General features: G+C 39.1%; 1 protein-coding gene across 3 annotated transcripts in view; it reads left to right on the forward strand.

The window, feature by feature from the left end:
• Ash1l (ASH1 like histone lysine methyltransferase) overlaps positions 1-20,848 on the forward strand; it is a 132,431-nt gene that overhangs the window by 41,000 nt on the left and 70,583 nt on the right. For all 3 annotated transcript variants that reach the window (XM_029537522.1, XM_029537521.1, XM_021196737.2), the window contains exons 4-5: positions 10,727-10,828; positions 15,980-16,718. In XM_029537522.1, the coding sequence (XP_029393382.1) occupies positions 10,727-10,828; positions 15,980-16,718 (841 nt within the window). The remainder of the gene's footprint in view (positions 1-10,726; positions 10,829-15,979; positions 16,719-20,848) is intronic.

The following is a 20,848-nucleotide window of genomic DNA, read 5'->3' on the forward strand; positions in this document are numbered from 1 at the left end:
TATATATATATATATATATATATATATATATATATATATATATATATATATATATATAAAATGGAGTCTTTTGGTGAGATTTCTAGAAAATTGCAGGCTTATAACTAAGAAAGAAAGCTATATGCTTAGGCCTTATTCACGATTCATTACTATTTTGACAATTATTTGAACTATCTGTATCTAAAAGAAATGATGTGGCCTCCATTTCAAATCCTGTTAATTGTGTTAGAATTCTTGACTCTTGGCTGATCCTGAGATGAGCTTCTTCCCTTCCCCTGTGCCCTTATCTGTCTTTCTATCCTGTCTCAAAATATATGTGAGAGGGTGCACCTAAAGATGAATGTTGTACAGTAGGCGTGTTAGAACGACACAGGGACTGAAGAGATGGCTCAGTGGTTAAGAGCACTTGTTGTTGCAGAGAACCTAAGTTATATCCCCAGCACACCCATAGTGGTTCACAAACATCTGTGACTCCTGTTTTAGGGACTCCAACACCCTCCTCTGACCTTCTTAGGTATCAGGCACACATGTGATATACAGACACACAGGAGGGAAACACTCATAAAATAAATAAACATGGGGGGCACGGTCAGGGAGACAGTTTGCAGCACTAAGAAGACAGGCAAGAAAATTTGAGGTCATGCTTAGCTACATAGCAAATAGCAAGACTGCATTACAAGTTCTTGCCTCAGAGACCTGCTTGGGTGGAGGGGTTGTCCAAACCTAGGTGAAGGGGCTAGAGAGATGCCTTACTCTTATAGACCTAACATCCATCCAAGTGTGGTGGCATGTGCCTGTAATCACAGCTAAGGATTACAAGAGACCTAGGCTATTCATTGCCCAGCCAATCTAGCCAATCCATGAGCTCCATGTTCAATAAGAGACCCTGTCTCAAGAAATAAGGTAGAGGGGCTGGCAAAATAGCACAGTCCTGTGATACTTGCTGCCAAATCTGGTGGCCTGAGTTCAATTCCTGGACCCCACATTGTGAAAGGAGAAAACTGAAGGCCTGTGAGTTCCACATATATAGGCTGTGACATGCTTCCCACTTCAGGATATGTGGGAGGTCAGAGGACAGCTTGTGAGAGTAAGTTCTTTCCTTCTAATGTATGTTCTAGGGTCAGGTTTGGTAGTAAGTACCATTACAGGCTTCATCATCAGCCTTCTAGGTTTCTTAACTTTATTGTCCAGATTGCCAAGTACGAGCCATCTGTGGAGTATGCACAAGCTATAATCTAAGCACCCTGGAGGCAAGGGACAGAGGGGCCTAGAAATTAGCCTGGGCTATAGAATAGCCCTCCCCTGACTGAGAAACAGTGTCATAACCTAGGAAGATGGATTGTAAAAGAACAGAAAGCAGACAGCTGGCTTGCTTTATCGGTTATATTGTCTCAGTTTGAGAACAATCTGTTGAGTTTCTGCAGGCTGAAGAATAAGTGGAAATTGAAAAAACGTAAATAAGAAAAGCTGAATTGGGGCTGGCGAGATGGCTCAGTGCTGGCTGCTCTCCCGAAGGTCCTGAGTTCAAATTCCAGCATCCAAATGGTAGCTCACAACCACACGTGGTGAGATCTGGCGCCCTCTTCTGGCACGTCTGAAGACAGCTACAGTGCACTAATGTATAATAATAATTTTTTTTTTTTTTTTAAAAGAAGAGCTGGATTTTACCAATTAAGATGCTGGCACACACCTTTAATCACAGCACTGTGGAATCAGAGGCAGTCAGATCTCTGTAAGTTTGAAGCTACACTGGTCTACATAGCAAGCTTTGGTTCTGCCAGGATTTCATAGACTATGACTCAAAAAAATTAGTTTATCCCTCTAAATTCATGCTTTAACACTTTCATAGCAATTCTTATGGGTTTGTTTACTGTTTCGTGCATTCATGTTTGTGTGTGTGTGAATTTTTTGTTTGTGGTTGCTTTTGTTGGTCGTCTATTCTTGAAACAGCATTGTTTTAAATTGATCTCCAATGTTTTATCGTTGTTTTCCTTATATAAATTAAAGTTCATTATGTTGCATTGTCCCCTTCACAGTGTTTAAAAGAAAATCACCACCTTTGAGAAGTTATAATTCTGACACAACTTTCAGTGGCAAGGCTTGGAACAATGCAAGTCACTAAATAATGCTAATAATGTTGGGTGTAACCTTAAAATAAATACACATGTGTTAATGCTGATAGAACTAAATGATTGGCTAAATAAATAAAAGGACACAAGTTCTGTACAGAGCCCTTTGAGTGAAGCATGAAGATTTTCCCCTTTCAAGGAATGGAATTTCTTTTTTTCTTTTTATCTTTTTTTTTTTTTTTTTAATGTGTATTTGATGTTTCGCTTGCATGTGTCTGAACCACATGTAGTGTCCTGCCTCCCTCAAGGCCAGAAGAGGCTGTTAGATACTCTGGAACTAGGATTACAGATGGTTTTTAACTGACCTGTAGGAGCTGGAAAAAGAGCCTGAAACCTCTGCAAAAGCAACCAGTGTATTTAACCACTGAGGCATCTCTCCAGCCCTGGGACTTCTTGCATGTTAACTGCACATACTGACTTATTTTCAAAGAATTGACTGGGGAGATAACACATAGTAATGAAGGGTAAGGTTAACTTAACCTGTGAGTAGGCAAAGTGATTGTATATTCCCTGATGTGCTGTGTGTAGGGAGCTTCAGGCATCAGATCTCCAGGTGATGTGAGCCAGCTGACATGAATAGTGCTGGGAAGTGAATAGAGGCCCTCTGGAAGAACACTAAGTGCTCTCAACCCTCAAACACTCCTCCACCCCTAACTGAGGTTTTCTTTTAATTTTCCTTTTTATCTTATGTGTATGGGTATTTGGCCTGCATGTACATCTGTATCACTTGCATTCAGAGGCATGTAGAGGGTATCAGATCCACAGATACTACAACTTATAGGTGATTATGAACTACTGTGTAGGTGTTGGGACTTGAACCTGGGTCCTCTGGAGGGTGCTCTTAATCCCTGAATTATCTCTCCAGACCTAATTTAGGGATTGTTTTGTTTTGAGACAGGATCTTTCTGCAAGGACTTGGCTGTTCTAGAACTCACTATTTAGATCAGGCTTGCCTCAAACTCCCAGAGATCTGCCTGCCTTTGTCTCCAAGAACTGGGATTGAAGGTGTGTACCAGAATAACAAGCAGCTTTTTTTGTTTATTGTTTTTGTTTTTCTTGTTTGTTTGTTTAAAGGCAGATCTTGTAATATAGCTAGGCCTGGCTTCAAACTCAGGGTCCCCCTGCCTCAGCTTCTGAATGCTGGGATTATAGGACTGTGCCACCAAAAATTTTGGTACATGCCATCAAACTGAGCTTGTCCATAGTATATTTAGCTCATAACCAGCTGTGCGTGGCAAAACATTCTGATTTCAAAGTGGACAAAGAAGAGTGGATAGTGGGATAGTATTATAAAGGATTAACTGCATGTAAACACTACATATTATATATTTCAGGCATTCCACTATTTTGTCCCTCCTGAATAAATCAAATGACTTAATGTTTTTGTTTTGGAATCACTCTGAAGACACATTGGTTTCGTCTGTCTGTCCCTTCCTCTCCCTGTCTGTCTCTTCTCCTCCCCTGCCCTCCGTCCCTTTCTCCCTCTCTCTTTTATTTTAAAGCATACTTAGTTTTGTTTCCTTTTGACCTGAAGGGGATAAACATCAGTTGGTGAAAATATCCTGGTTTTGACACTTTCTCTAGAGTTTTATCAGAGATACACCCATAAATAAAGTATAAGCATGCAGAGGGAAAAGTTTTAAAATAGATTGTGATGGTTCTGGGAGGTTTCCAGAGAATTCCATTTTAATGTGCTCTAACTTGGGGACGGTAGGGAATTTTCTAATTAGAGGAAGGAAGAACACTTTGTTTGGGTTCTGTTGTTTGTTTTTAGCTTAAAAACGACCAGCACAGACTCTGAACCCTTCCTTCCTGCAGTGTGTTTAACTGACGAGGTATATGGGCGGTATTGTGGGAAACACCTGCTTTTATTAAGAGCCAGCTTTTTTGTCACTTTTCAACTTAACTAGAAACTTTTAATGCTGTTCAAGAGATTCAGAACATAAATCCAGGACCAAACAAAACCTTTAGCAATGTCTTCAAATATTAGAGATGAAGAAATAGCTCAACAGTTAAAATGCCAGAGCCCACATGAGTAAGGCAGACATAGCAGCCTGCCTATAATTCTAACCTTAGCAGGTAGAGATGGGGAGTCTCCAAGCAAACTGACAAGCAAAACTGTCAGTATCAATAAGCTTTTGGTTTGATTAAGGAGCCCCTTCTTCAGTTACTAAGGTTGATTAGCAATTGGGAATGATTCCCAATATCAGCCTCAGACAGACATCCCCATGTACACATGTGCCCACATTCATATATGCCCACACATGCAAACTAGTATACATATGCACACTACACACACTTAAAACTAAAATTTGTGCCATGCTTTAACTGTATTGGGGAGAAGTGATTTGTTATAAATCTAGTATGAAATAGTGTTTTGAAATAAGTCTGTATTTTTTAATTCACTAATAAGCATCATTTTAAATTTAGCACATTCTTCCATGGTTAGCCCAAAGATATTTCTAGCATTGGAAACATCAGACATTTTGCTCATTTAAATAATTTCCTATTTAGTAGACTGTTTACTGTTAAATTCCAAATAAGGTATACACAAAACCTGTAGTTTATAAATTATAAAAAGCCTCTATTGTTAAATTCCATATAAGGTATACAAGACAGTATATAAATTTGTAAAAAGCCTTTAATATAAATTTAGACTGAAGATTCCAGATGTTTTTGTTTGTTTGTTTGTTTGTTTTGAGGCAAGAGTCTCACTATGTAGTTGTGGCTGCCTAATAATTCACTGTGTAGACCAGGGTAGCTTGCCTCTACCTCCTGAGTGCTGGAATTAAAGGTATATGCCACCGTGCCTGTTGACTGTGTTCTTTTCTAATTCATATTCAGCATCATTAAAATTGATATTTTAGGGTGGAATGGTTAGGGCCTCAGTGAAATAGTTAGGGTATATCTTTGTTTGTATAGTGTTTTATGTTTGTTTTCTGAGAGGAAAATCTTAACTATATTCTTGTTTTTTGGACAATCCACCTTTCTCTGACTATCATATGCTAGAATACACCGTGCATGGCTATTTTTTTAAATTATTTTTATATTTTTGTTTGAGTCGGTGACAGTGTGTGTCTTTGTTTGTGTCCACATACATATGCATATATCTTTGCTTACATTTCGGAATGGTGGTGTCCACCTTTAATCCCAGTACATGAGGGCTGGAGAGATGGCTCAGCAGTTAAGAGCACTGGCTGTTCTTCCAAATGTTGTGAGTTCAAATTCCCAGCAACCACATGGTGGCTCACAACTATCCGTAATGAGATCTGATGCCCTCTTCTGGGGTTTCTGAAGACAGCAACAGTGTACTTACATAAAATAAATAAATCTTTAAAAAAAAAAAAAAAATTCTAGTACTTGGAAGGCAGTGAACAACAGGTGGATCTACAAAGCAAGTTCCAGGACAGCCAAGGCTACATAGAAAAACCCTGTCTTTAAGGGGGCGGGCAGGGTGTGTGCTCTAGTATGTGTGTGAGGATGAGCCAGAGACTCAGAGAGTCGGTTCTCTCTGGTGTGGCTTCAGGGATCAGGCTTGCTCAGCAAGTACTTTGACTTTGTTTAGAGTCAACTCATTGGACTGTGTGTTCATGTTTTCTTTGTAATTTTTCTGCCTTTCTACATACAGAGACACTAGCACCAATAGCAGTTTTCTCTATTGATTGTAATAACTTCAACAGTTTGACTGTTTGCTTATACCCAGATATCTGAAAATAGGATTCATTTTTCATTTTTATAGATGTGATCAAGATTTTCATAAATAATAAATCAACCTTAGAATAGCTTTTTAGTCTTCACTTATTTCTGTGGATTGTGTAAGATTAGATTTTTTTTAAGACATTTTATCAACCTGTATGCCAGTTATGAGTAACTCATTTCACGAACTTTTTTTTTTGTTAAAGATTTATTTATTTTATGTATGTGAGTACACGGTTACTTTCTTCAGACACACAAGAAGGCATCATAACCTATTACAGATGGTTGTGAGTCACCATGTGGTTGCTAGGAATTGAACTCAGGACCTCTGGAAGAGCAGTCAGTGCTCTTAACCACTGAGCCATCTCTCCAGCCAGTAAGATTGGATTATTATACCTAATCCAGGGAGTTCTCTTTTTTGCCCTTTTCAATTTTCTGGCATTTTACCCCATGTACTTTGTGTGTACAATCTATACCAGCTTTCCCTTTTGTTTAAATTGATACAAATATTTTTTCGAAGCCTTGTCTTATAAGTTATCACCTAATGGACAAATGAAATTCAGAAAGCCTATAATTAAAAAGGCTTCTTCACATATTTTTAGTTCTTATATCCCTGTATGTATTATCCTAGTTCGTGATAATTTGAGTTTCCCTCTTTGGTAGTACTCTTCCTTTGTTACACAAATGCCTTATTACCAGCAAACATTGAGAATTGACTCCCAGCTGTGCAGGTCCATCTCTAAGTTCAAGGCCCCACCTGATCTACAGAGGACCAGTAAGGCTGTTACATAGAGAAACTCTGTTTCCAGAATAAAAAACAAAACAATGAATTGACTCCCAAGAATTACCCTGCCTTTAGTATTAAAAGTCCATTATATCTAAGCACATCTTTGTTTCTCTGTAATACTGCCTTACTCATGTGTATGTAGTTCCTAAATTTCTAGGCTGTGGTGGGACCCAGCAATGTTTCTAATCAAAAATCCAATGAACTGAAATTTTCCATCTATATTCCTTATTTACTAAGGTATTTCATTATGTGTTTGTTTTAAATAGAGATGGGAAATCATGGAAAATTCTGATCTCTACTCTTTTTGTGTTCTCTCTCTCTCTCTCTCTCTCTCTCTCTCTCTCTCTCTCTCNNGTGTGTGTGTGTGTGTGTGTGTGTGTGTGTGTGTGTGTGTGTGTTTGAGTGTTTGAGGCGGTATCAGATTTTCCTGAACTTAAATCCACAGCAACACTTTATTTAGTGAGGAATGGAATCTTTGCACATCTTAGCTGGCAAATCTTATATTACCATAAATGAAACAGGTAATATTTCTTCCAAGATAGATACAGCAACAAAGTAGTTACTCCCCTTAGAAAATGACTATGAATTAGAAGAATCAAAAAATAAGTAGGGAAAGCAGAAAATGGCTTTGTTTGTCAAAGAACAGAACAGAAAGGCAGACACCTGGTTCCAGTTACCCTGCTGGTACATCTGTTGTTACTGCTACGGCTTAGATCATCGCCCATTGCTAGAGAAGCTGAGGTGAGATTGAAAGGGTAGTTTCAGACGCCTTTCTACCTGTCTTGCAAGGCCTCGCCTGCCCTGAGTATGCTTGTTTAGGAGGACATCTTTAATTGTACTCACTTGGTATGTTTAAAGTAAATGTTTAATAACTGCAAGTTGGTTTTAGCTCCCTAGTTGGCCATAAGTGTCTGTTCTACTTCAATTTTTAATAGTGAAGGTTGACTTAAATGTGTCAGTTACATATTTATTTAACATCTAAAAATTATTTCACAATAATGTTGATTGTAGTATAGTGGTGCACAAGACCTGGGCTCAGTCATTGACATTCTCTCCCCAAGAAATAGATAGCCTATGACCAATATTTGGACCCCCTTCATATGTAATATTCACTAACATTTATAAGCCACACTAGATTTTGTAAGGTAATATTAGTATTACAGTATTCCATTTTGGGACTCAACACAGCCCTGTGATTTAGAGTAACTTTAATAAGCCAGACTTAGGTTTGTTTATTTGCCTTCATCCTGATTCTTAATTTGCTCAAGAATGAAGAATCAAATCTAGGTTGCTTTTCTCCATAATCCATATAGTTAACAATGTCCTGCGTTCTACTCTGTACTTCATTTCGTCTTATATTTGGAAATACAGATAAGTTGGCGTTTCTGCTAGAATAGATATGTGAGTTCTCTCTGAATATTCTCTTATTCTTCCCTAATCACCCAGCTGATAATGAAATTTAAGGCAGTATTTTTTATGGATTTCACATGACTTAGGCCAATTTAAAAATACTTTGTACATCTTTAACAGGTTGCTACTTCTTGCTTATAAGTTGCAACATTGCTTTCCAGTCTTAAATCTTTTTACTTTGCATCATTGAACAGTGTTTTTTCACTGTTCCTCTTACTGTTTCTATTAGCACTGTTTTTGGTTATATCTCAGGGATACAATACAACTTTATTCTCTAAATTGCACTATTGTTAACAGCTCTACTCTATCAACAGGGGATTTGAGCATACTTTTCAAAATGTAAAATGAAAGCCTTCGTGAATTTTTTACTCCATTCTTCTGTTAAATCCTAAGAGTAGGCTGCTGGCGTCCATTACTTTCAGAAAATGAAAAATGGCTCAGAAGCTAAGTGAGCTAAGCCATCTCTCTCTCAATTGTTTCAGTTTCTCAGGAATTGCTGTACAGTGCTGCCAATAACGATCTCCGGGGATCTGACCCCCATTCCACCTCCCACTGCCTCTTCAGCAGCTCCAGATGCCACCAAAAGAAGGAGCGTTGAAGAAAGTGCCTGTTCCCTCTTTTACCCTGAGGTGGCTGAGGCCAGGCAGGGTGATTCTCAGGATATCCTGATGATCAAAGGTATAGTTGAAGAGTGTCTTGAAGATGACCAAGAAACTTGGGGAAAGTTAACCGATAGCCTAGAAACTGAAGTTAGAACTCAAGAACAGAAGGCACAGATGTCATCTGAAATGTAGTGCATGGTGACATGTATGACCTTAAGTCAGTTCCCAGAGGGCAGACTAGTAAGTGCTTCTTTACACCTCCTTCCTCCCACCTCCACAGTATCAAGCCTAACACCAGGCTTGGAAAATACACCCAATAGCTGTCAGTTGATAACTGAGAGAAGACTTCATTACAGGCCCTCTTAAACCAACCCCATTTATTCCCTGGCACTTAATCTACACTGTTTGCTCAATCATCAGGAATGGTTATAGAGCTCAATGATGTCTCAGCTTCTTGGCCACTGTTGTCTTCTGTCTTGTATGCATGTCTGGGTAGGAGGAATGTATCTATCTGGTCCATATATGAAGTGTTCTGTGTTAGTTCTTTTTTCATTGATGCCTTGACCTTCTTCAGTGTTCTATTATATCATACTGTTCAGCTATGTAGAGAACTCTTTATCTGAGCCATACTCCATGGGGATTTACTGTACTGCTAGTTTTCAAATCCCTTTTGTATCTCTTTGAAATTCAAGACTAAACAGTCTTTATTCTTGAGTAGATCTTACATCAGTCATCACTGTATTTTAGAAGTAAGGTGCACTGTCTATAACATCATTTTTTCCAGTATCTGACATCTCCTCTTGAATGGCAGGTTATACATCTTACCTAGTCAGTACTGCCAGTAGCCTACTAAGAGAATAACTGCAGTGGTGTGACTTAAGAGACTGTTACAAAAACAAAGAAAGTTCATAATCTGCATTTTCTCCTAGAAAGGGGAAGTCATAGAAACTTAGCTCCATTTGTTTCTTCTGGTACTGTATTGTTCTTCAGAGATTAAATCTTGGCTTCATTAGAGAATTAGATCCTAGAGGCAAGTCTGAATGCTCTCTTCTTCAAGCCTTTGCTTCTTCTGTGCCTCCAATTATATGTTGAAGCTTATTTTACATACATTTTTAAAAAATGAATGGTTCTAATTCTTTGGCAAATACAAAATCAATATGTATTTTCTTTTTCTTTTTTCCTTTTTTTCAGACAGCGTTTCTCTGTGTAGCCCTGGCTGTCCTGGAACTCACTTTGTAGACCAGGCTGGCCTCAAACTCAGAAATCCGCCTGCTTCTGCCTCCCAAGTGCTGGGATTAAAGGCGTGCACCACCACGCCCAGCTCAATATGTATTTTCAACAGCTGTCTTTTTAGGTTGTTAGGGAAAAAGTACTAAAAACAAATAATTTTTTTTTTTTGCAGGAAAATAGTAATTTCTGAACATCATTTTCTTCTGAGCAAGAGATATACTAAATTATGCTGCATCGATTTGGAGTTTTTGCTAAAATTAAAAGACTTTTTGAAGGGAAATTGAATGTTTTTATGAGATAACCTTAAGTGTATACCATTAAAGATGTATTCCACAAATAAGTTAATAACCAGTTCTTGAATTTTCTATAGAAGAGAACAGAATGTAAAAATTAATTTGCAAATTGTATAAAATGGACTTGAGACCCAACCACCTGCCTTTTTATCTGAATTCATTAAATGAGATGCCTAAGTTGCATATGACTTTCCCAGATCAGTTATTTCTCAATTAGTTGTATTATGTTTCTTTTGTTGATTTATATTGTTTATTTTAATAAAAAATAAAAGGTTAGACTTGATTCTCATCAGCAAATACTTCAATATTTCATAATGATGGTACATAAAAATAAATCACTTTTTATTTTACCTTTAAAACTAGTTTTCTCTCTGCTAATATACAAATCTTATGAGATTTTGGAAATTCTGTTAGCAACATCAAGCATGGTTTATCCTCTGCTTCTTTTTGTGAACTGACGAATCAAGTATTACAGAGAATGGCAGTGACAACAGCTGAAGTTCACTGTTGTAACACAGCATGCTTTGACACTTAAGTGGTCGTGAGTGGTACTATGATTTCTTTTTTCTTTCTTCCCAGGTTCCCAGTCAGCTTCTGATAAACCTTCCCAGCGATCATCAGAAAGCACAAATTGTAGCCCTACCCGTAAAAGGTCTTCATCTGAGAGTACTTCTTCAACAGGTGAGTACTATTGTTTTACCAGATTTTCAGAATAGTTTCTTATCTAGGATTTGAGATAACAAATCTGTAAAGCAAACTTAAGTGACCTTGTCATTTCAGTATTACCGATAATTTATATTGAAAAAATTCAATAGTTTTACTTTCAAAAAATTGAAATGTGAGGGCACTGAAGCAATGGCTTAGCAGTTAAGAGCATGTACTCTTTCTACAGAGGACCTGACCATGGGGAGCTGACTCCATTGGCCTCTCTGTAGGGCTCTGCACCTGTGCACATACTCAGACCTAACTTGCTTCCCCTTTTTTTTTTTTTTTACTTGACATGATGTAAAAGTGTAATAGTATGGCTTGAAGCCCTTTATTTTTGTTGTCAGTTATGTTGTTACATGCCTATAATTTGAGCAGTTGGGAGGTTGAAGTAGGATTAGGAGTTTAAGGTCACCCATTAAGTATGTAAAGATAAATGTCCCATTAAGTACTCAATTAAAAAATACAAAGCGAGCTGGTAATCCCAGCACTGGAGAGAGTGAGACAAGAAATACTGCCATGAGTTTGGGGCCAGCTTTGCAAGACCCTGTCTGAAATATACATAACGATAATAATTATAAGGTTCAAAAATGTTGATCAGTTGATAGAATGCTTTTCTAGCATGCATGCACAAAACCCTGGTTTATTTCTCCAGCACAGCCCTATATATAGTACATGTCTAGGCTCTACTCTCAAAAGAATAATTAGAAAACATTGCTGGAAAATATTTCATTGTTTAAAGCGAGATTTTCCAAACCAATCTATATGTGCAGTGTTAAATTGATTTGAATGACAGGCTGATTCTAAAATGTATTTCATTGTATTTTTTAAATGTAGAGTGATAAGGATTTCGCAGTGGCAGATCTATTTAGTTACATTGCTGTGTTTTTACATGTTACTATGTGTCTGTACTTACACATGCTCATACATGTCATGTTGCATTAGATCCTACATTAAATCACCAGTAACACACACAAAGCAGAAGACGCGTGTGTGTATATATATATATATATATGTATATATATATATATATGTATATATATGTATATACATATATATATATATATATATACATATATATATATGATGTAAAATGCTAGAGAAGTTTTATTCTTTTAGGAACAAAATTTGAAGACATATATATGGCTTAATGTAAACCATGGCCTGGGGAGATGGCTCAGGGAGTAAAGTGCCTGCGCACAGCACAAAGCCCTGAGTGGTGCCTCAGCAACCATGCAAAGGCATGGTTAGCAAACGCGCAAAGGTTATAGCAAACGTGTCTTAGACTCCAGTGCTAAAGGTGTGGAGACAGACCAGTTTATTCAGATTGATGAATTCTAGGTTCAGTGCAAGACCCTATTTCAAAAAAAAAAAAAGTGAAGATAGAAAAAGACACCCAACATTGGGCTCGGCCTCTTCAAGCATATACGTATATACATGTGCCTGCATGCATGTGTGCATATACTACCTACGCAAACATATACATACAGCATACATACCCACAAAAAGATAGTGTGATATTAGTGAAAGAATAGACAGTCAGCTCCTAGGCCTGAACAGCTTCCTCACAAGTCAGTCTGGACCACCTGTCCTCAGAAAGTCAGTTAGCCACGTAATAGAGAAAAGCAGAGAAGGAATGTCTATCCTCTATACCTATACTAAGTGAGGCACAAACAGGGCATTTATTTATTTATTTATTTATTTATTGTATTATTTGTGTGGCAAGGGCACAGGACAGAAGTCAAAGGACAATTTACGGAACTCAGTTCATAAGGCCTGGTAGCAAGTCCCTTTACCCACTGAGCTATCTGGATTACCCTATACATTGTCTTTTGATTCATTTCTGGTTAGAGTGTTGTTCATGTTATGGACGGGTTGTTCAGCTGTCTGTTTTAAGACCCAAGGTTTTATTGTATAGTTGAGTATGGCCTAGAATCATTGTGTAGCTCAGCCTCGGATAGAAGTTAAAGAATTCTTGTCTCAACCTCAGAGGTAGGAGGACTGCAGTGTGAGCTAGCACTCCTGTCCTTTCAGTTTGTTCCTCACAAACATGAAGACAAGTCTTTTGAACTCAGATATCAGCTCCTGGCTTTATGAAGAGAGAGGACTATATTCCATGGAAAGCTTAACTTGAAATAGGTTTCTATGAAAGTTTTAAAACCATAAAACTAAAAAAATCTTCTTGAACTTGGGATAGACAAAGATTTCCTTTCCCTTCCCCAAGACAGAATTTCTCTATATAGCCTTGGCTATCCTAGAACTTGTGTTGTAGACCAGGATGGCCTTTAACTCACAGAGATCCGCCTGCCTCTGCCTCTTGAGTGCTGGGACTACTCCAAGGTGTGCTCCATTACCACCCAGCCAAGACTTCTGAGCCAGGCATGGAGACTAGGGTAAAAGGAGCACTTTGAGTTTAAGACCAACCTGGAGTACATAGAGAGGTCCAGTACTTTGCACAGTATTATGACATATGCGTATAATCCCAGCACTGGGGTCTAGAGACAGTTTCAATTTGGAACCAGCCTTTAATATATTTGTAGTAGGAAGGGAGGGAGGGAAGAAACATTATTTTAGTGGGTCATGGATGTGATTCCTACCTGAAATTTCAGTGCTGCTTAAGCCTATGTTCCCTGTTTCTCTAGAGGCTGACACATGCCTTGACCATTTAGGACCTTAAGATTAATCCTATATAACTGGGGACAAATAAGTATTAGAATAACATTTTCTTCACCAGTTTAAAAAAGAAGCATTTTCTTCTTGTTATTGGTTAAGGCTGATAGTCTTACCACTAGAGAGGGTAAGGCAGGCAGGAACTATTTCTTAGCTAGCCTTGGCTAGCCTGGCCTTGAAAAAAAAAACCCCAAAAAAAAAAAAAACAAAAAAACAGGTGAAAGGTTGGTGTGCTACTGCATGCCTGTAGCTCTGTCAGATGGAAGGTAGATGGATGCAGGAGTTCAAAGCCAGCCTGGGCTACATAAGACCCTAAAAACAGGGAGCTGAGTCTTAGGAAGCAGAGAGAGAGAGAGAAAGACAGACAGACAAGAAAAAAAGTATATGTCAGCCAAAGGAAGAGGAGAGAGAGGAGAAAATAAAAAGTCCAAGCAAAGCTGGTTGACAGTAAAGAAGCAGCAGCAAGCTGGCGTTTGATCCCAGCACTCAGGAGGAGGAGACAAGCGAGTGTTCATGAGTTTGGGCCCACCTGGGTTAAATCATAAGACTGTTTCATTTTAAAAGAAAAGAAAAAGATTTGGATATAAGCAAGGGAAATAGGGAAGGACAAGATAGTTCACTAAAAGCACGTGCTACTAAGCCTAAAGACTTATGATATAAGACCCCCACATGATACCGAGGCACCCTGGCCTCTCCATACATGTGCTATTGCACAAATACTTCATCCACACTAAGTTAAATTTTATACCCCATAATTTTCTGTTTTTATTCAATCAATCGATTTGTTTAATTTTTTTTCCCCAGATAGAATTTCTCTTCATAGCCTTGGCTGTCCCAGATTGTCCTCATACTCACAGAGCTTTTCCTGCCTCTGCTTCCTGAGTACTGGGATTAAAGGCATGTGCCACCGCCACCACCCAGCTAATCTATTTAAAACATACATGTATGTGTTCTCCCCCCTCATTAAATCAGTTCTCTTCCTCTAGAGAACCCTGACTAATACAGGGGATAAATTTGTTAGCCCTTTATTATAGCTGTAGTTACTACACCAAGTTTGGGCTGAAGAGATGGCCCAGCAGGTGAGCAGATGCCGCTTGAGCCTGACAACCTGAGTGCAGCCCCCAAGTCCACATCAAAGTGGAGGAAGTGCTGAAGACAGAAAGTTGGACTTTGATCTCCATACATGTACTGTTCCATGTACACATGCACATCATGCACACAAAATTAAACAGAAGTTCTTTTAAAAAGATAATCTCAAAAAAGAAAAATAAACAAACAAATAACAATAAAAAGACATTCTCCTACAGACGTGCTCAGAACCCCATCAGAACACCACCCCTTGTCAACTTGACACCCAAACACATCCACTTTTAAGCTATAATTTCCAACCCTTAACCATACACTCTCAGGATGTAAAATGTAGTCAGTTCAACTTTTAAAATCTCCATCCCTAGAAAAGTTCTTTGTCTTGGAGCTAGAGAAATGAGTTGGTGGTTCACCACATTTAATGTTTTTAAAAAGGATATGTGTTTGGTTCCAATTAAAAATAATAAGATGGCTATCTCATGAGAAACCCCAAGATTAGCATCCTTCCTCCTTCCCCTCACTCCCCACACAAATGTAAGTTTGGATTCACATGAACATATAGACAATCAAAATCCATAGGTAATGTATATGACTTAATTCTAGGGCCTAGGAGACTAAGGGAGGGGGATAACCTTTATAGTGAATTCTATGTCAGCCTGGAAGCAGTACAACACCCTGTTTAAAAACACTAGAGAAGGAAGGGAAAGAACCCATCTTGCTCAGGATTTAGCTGAGTGGTAAACAACTTTCTTCAAATGGGTAAGCCTCTGAATTTCATCTCCAGTGCTCAGAGAGAAAGACAAATTTGGATCTTTATCCAGTCTCTGTCTAGCCCTTAATATTTATCTTTTGTCAGTATAGAAAGGCATGGTACACACTTGTAATTTCTGCATGTGGGGACATTGACATGAGGATTAGGAATTTAGAGTGTCTTCAAACATGGTAGACTTAAGGCCATCCTGAGCTCCAGAAAACCCATCTTAACAAAGTAAATACAGGCTGGAAGATGGGTTGGTAGTTAGAGCTCTGCTGCTCGCCAGCTTCAGCAGTCCTGACTCCTTCTTCTGGGTAGCTATATGAGCATGTAATACATACATATATAAGTCAAAATAAAGATTTAATTAATAAAGTTAAAAGCTGGTTTGTTTTTTTTTTTAACCTATAATGCTAGCATTCAAGAAGCAGAGGCAAGGCAGATTAGTCATTAGTTAGTTCAAGACAAGCCTGATTTGCATAGTGAATTCTAAGCTGGCAGAGGCTTCAAAGCACAACCTTGTCTCAAAAGGCTGAGAAGCAAAATAAAGAGACAAAGTAATTTAAATTATGAAGTGATCAAATTTTTGTCTGTGTGTGCTGTGTTGTCTCTTTTAGTGAATGGAGTTCCTTCCAGAAGTCCCAGATTGGTTGCTTCTATGGATGATTCTGTAGACAGTCTGTTGCAGCGAATAGTACAACATGACGAGCAAGAGTCCATGGAGAAAAATGGTGATGCCTCCATTACATCTGTGTCTGCACCACCTTCTTCCAGTCCAGGCCATAGCTACAGCAAGGAGCGAAGCTTAGGTAAATCAGACAGCCTTCTAGTGCCTGCAGTCCCGAGTGACTCTTGTAATAATATCCCTCTTCTTTCTGAAAAGTTAGCAAGTAGGTGTTCCCCCCATCATATCAAGAGAAGTGTAGTTGAAGCTATGCAGCGCCAAGCTCGGAAAATGTGCAATTATGATAAAATCCTGGCCACCAAGAAAAACCTGGACCATGTTAATAAAATTTTAAAAGCCAAAAAACTTCAAAGGCAGGCCAGGACAGGAAACAATTTTGTGAAACGCAGACCAGGTCGACCTCGGAAATGCCCCCTCCAAGCAGTGGTGTCAATGCAAGCCTTCCAAGCTGCCCAGTTTGTCAACCCAGAATTGAATGAAGGCGAAGACGTGTCCCTGCACCTAAGTCCAGACACAGTCACTGATGTGATCGAGGCTGTGGTTCAGAGTGTGAACCTTAATTCAGAACATAAGAAGGGGTTGAAGAGGAAAAATTGGCTGTTAGAAGAACAGACTAGGAAAAAGCAGAAGACGACAGTACCAGAGGAAGAAGAACAAGAAAACAATAAAAGGTAATATCTTTCTTAAAATATTACGATCTGAATAACAGTAGTTAACTTCTTTATTTTATGACTTATTTTTCTTGTGTGAGTGCATGCATGCTATGGCAGGTGTAGGGTAACCCCAAGGACAACCCATGGGGCCTCTCCCAGCTTGTGGGTCCCAGCGTCAGACTCAGCTCAGTGGGCTTGGCAGCAAGCAGCTTTCCTGGTGACCTGTCTCCCTAACCCCAGCCTAAGCTTAGTCTCTGAACTGTAAGTTATCTATGGAACCAGATCTTAAAGCCTGATGTTTACGATGGGAAGGTGGTTTGAGTGAGGTACTTGGGCACGCCAGTGATTTCAAGCTGAAGGAGAATGATCTGGAGTTGTAAGGTCAATCTAAGCTGTACTAACAGTGTATTGTAAGCCACCTTTCTTAAACAAAAGGCAGCCAAAAAAAAACATGCATGCATGCATACATACATACATACATACATACATACATACATACATACATAGTGTAAAAGATTATATATATGTGTGTGTGTGTGTGTGTGTGTGTGTGTGTGTGTGTGTGTGTGTGGTAAAAGAGCTTAAAGATTCAAAATACAAAACTCACCTTTAGGAAATGAATTTAAAAGTCTGTTGTGATACACAGCCAAAAAAAAAAAAAAAGAAAATTTTTTTGAGGCATGTAGCCTGACTGGCCTAGAATGTAAACTAGCTTTGCTCTCAGAAATGTCAGCCTAAGATGTGAGTGTGTGCCCCTATACCCAGCTTCAATCCATTGATCAGTTCCTCCACCCCTCCTTTCCTGTCCTCCCCTCCCCCACTCTCACACTCACTGTGTGTGTGTGGGGGGGGGGCTGGGTTATTGTGTTTTCTGCTCTACGGTTTGGATATCGCTGAGGCAGGATCTCATAACTCCATGCGCTCCCTTTTGCCTCCTCACCCCTAAAACCTAACATCCTGCTTTCTGTCTTGTGATTTTTGGCTACTCTTAAGTACTGCTTATTAATGAAATCATATAGTATGGGTCTTGTGGCTGGTTTATTTCACTGACTATGGTGTGCTCAAAGGGAGTTGCTACAGAGCCTCTGTAAAGACTCTTGGGTCTTTTTCCTTTTCTGAGTCCTGACTTTTCCACTCGTTTTCTTTTGTATAATGCCAGAACCTAAAATATGCTTTCTCTGGTACAGTCTACTCCTCTGACTCTGCCTTGCCTTTGGCATGATTTGGGCATAACTCAAAAAGGCCTGGCTTGCTTTCTTCCTCTTCTCCATCTCCTCCCTCCAGGCAGCTGTGGCAATGTGAGCCTTAGCTGCCCTGCAAGTGTTCTCTTTTCTTTTTAACATTTTTGAAATTTTTTTTCTTTAGTCAGTTATTATGGCACAGGCTTTTCATCTCAACACTCAGGAGGTAGAACCAAGAAGATCTCTGAGTTTAAGGCATGCTGGTAGATAGAGCCAGTGCCAGGGAAGCTAGGACTGCAGGGAGACCCTTGTCTCAAGATTAATACATTGGTTAGTTGTTGAGGTTTGGTCTTTGACTGTGTAGTAAATGCTAACTGTGGGCCCCCTAGACCTGCTTGCCCCCAAGTTATTTCTGATTGGTAAATAAAGATGCCAACATCTAGTACATAATCTGGTTTTAGGGTTCCCAGGCTTGGTGGGCTGGGGGAAACCACGGGGAGGGGGGAGATAAGGAGGAAGAGAAAGTTGCCATGGGTTAGGGGTTGAGAAAACATGGCTCTGGAATTAAGAGCAGCCCAGATGAAACATAGTAAATAATAACTCAGGGTTATTGATAAAAAAGAGATTTTAATAGCATAAAGGGTAGATATCTGCCCAGCTCTTGTGTAAGACTTTTTGTAAATATAAAGGTTGTATATGTCTTTTATCCACGAACTAAATAGTCAAAGTTGGGGTAGAAACCCCGGATTGGGATTAAAAATTCTAAAATAATTAGTAAGTTAATGAATTTTCTATGTATGAGTATTTGCCTACATGTATGGCTGTGCAACATTTGTGTGCTGGTGTTCACAGAGGCCAAAAGAATAGATCAGATGCCCTGGAACTAGAGTCCCATTCCTGCTGAGTGCTGAGACTCTGACCAAGGTCCTGTAGAAGCAGCCAGTGCTCTTAACCACTGAGCTTCTCTTTAGTTCCTGAATGTTTCCTTTTATGTCCAGGAAGGTCATTATTTCAAAAAAATAGCAAAACAACAACCATGAAAGGAAAAAAAGAGTTGGTTTTCTCCTTCCATCGCGTGGGTTCTAGGAACTGAACTCAGGGCACCTTGGCAGAAACTACCTTTCCTCACTGAACCATATCACTAGTCTCATAATTTATTTTTGCTTGGTTGTCTTGGTTTTTATTTTTGTTGTTGTTGTTTTGGGTTTGGTTTGTTTGTTGGGGTGGTAGGAGGTTGTGGTTGGGGTAAGTGTTTGGTTTTGGGTTTGGTTGTTTTCTTTGTGTGTGACAGGGTCTCACCACATATCCCAATCTGGTCTGGAACCTGATCTGAGGATCATCGCGACCTACACTTTACAGAGATGTGGCCACCTCTGCTGGGATGAAAGGGGATGTACCACAATGCCTGGATTGACAATTTCTGGATGTACATTTTTTTTCTTTTAAAAATTTTAAATTAGATGTATGCATTTCCTATGTGAGTGCTTTGCCTGCCTATATGTATGTGCCACTACATGCAGACTTGGTTTCCTCAGAGGTCAGACAAGTTGCCCTAGAAATGGAGTTAAAGCGGCTTAAACCACCATTTGTCTGCAAGAAAGTGGTTCCTCTCTGAGAACAAGTGTTCTTAACCACTGAGCCATCTCTCCATCCCAACATTTAACTCATGATTGTTGGGGTTTTTGTTGTGGTTGTTGTTTTCTTTTAATGTATATGGATGTTTTGTCTGAAGGTATCTGTGTGTACCACATATATGCCTGATACTCATGGAGGCGAGAAAATGTCAGATCTCATGGGGCAGGAGCTAAAGACACTTGTAAACTGCACTGTGAGTTACAGGAATCATCAAACTTCTGAGCAGTTTCTCCAACTCCTGAAAAATTGTCTGATATTTATAAAGTCTGTTTTATTTTCCAACAGATTTAAAGGTAACATGAAAGGGCAGTAGTGTGTGTGTGTGTGTGTGTGTGTGTGTGTGTATTTTCCATCATGTGTGTGTGCCTGTTGAACATAGTAGCTATAAGAAGGCATCAGATTACTTGGACTTAGAGTTACAGATAGTTCTAAGTTACCATATGGATTCTATTGCTGGGAAGTTGAACCTTTGTCCTCTGGAAGAGCAACAAGTGCTCTTCTCCCAATGAGCCATGTTTCCAGACCCTAAGTGTTTTGTTTTATGAAATCTCAAAAGCAGTAAACATAAGAGTAAACATTGTTATTCTGGATTGTAAGTTTGGATTTCTGTATATCAAAAAACATCTGACAAGTAAAACATAACTCCACTATGGTAGGGTATATTTACAAGACATGCTGTTCATAATTTACTGGTATCCAGAATATATAAAGAAAGAGAACAGGTGGCCTATGGATGTAATCTCACACTCATGATGTAGACAGGAGGATCTTTGGGGTTTTGTTGTTGTTGTTGTTGTTATTTTAATTACCTGTGTTGCTATGCACATTTGAATATAGGTACCCACAGATGCCAGAAGAGAGTGTGGATGCCTTCGGCTGAACTTAGAATCAGTTGTGAATTGCTTGACATGTTACTGAGATCTGAACTTAGGTCTTCTTAAAGAGCTGTTTGAATTCTAAACTGCTGAGCCATTTTTACAACCGGGTATGAGAATTATTGCAAGTTGTAATGAGAGTGCAGGCAGAGTTACAAAGCAAGACTGCATCATAAAGCCAAAAAATACAACCTAAGAAACAAGACATGGCTATGCTCCAAAGTTTGAGATTAGCCTCACCTTTATAAGTTCAGAGTCAGCCTGCAGTACACAGGAGAAATACCCACACCCTGGGCCTGTAGTTTAGCTGAAGGAGGGTTTGATCTCTAGAACCAAATAAAACTGGCGTGATGGTGTATACCTGATCCAGAATGTTAGATCATCCTTGGATGTGTCGCAAGTTCAAGACCAGTGTGGTCTGAGAAAACAAAACGCAAGCAAACAAACAAACAACAAA

The sequence above is a fragment of the Mus pahari genome, chromosome 4, assembly GCF_900095145.1.
Source record: "Mus pahari chromosome 4, PAHARI_EIJ_v1.1, whole genome shotgun sequence".
Lineage (NCBI taxonomy): Eukaryota > Metazoa > Chordata > Mammalia > Rodentia > Muridae > Mus > Mus pahari.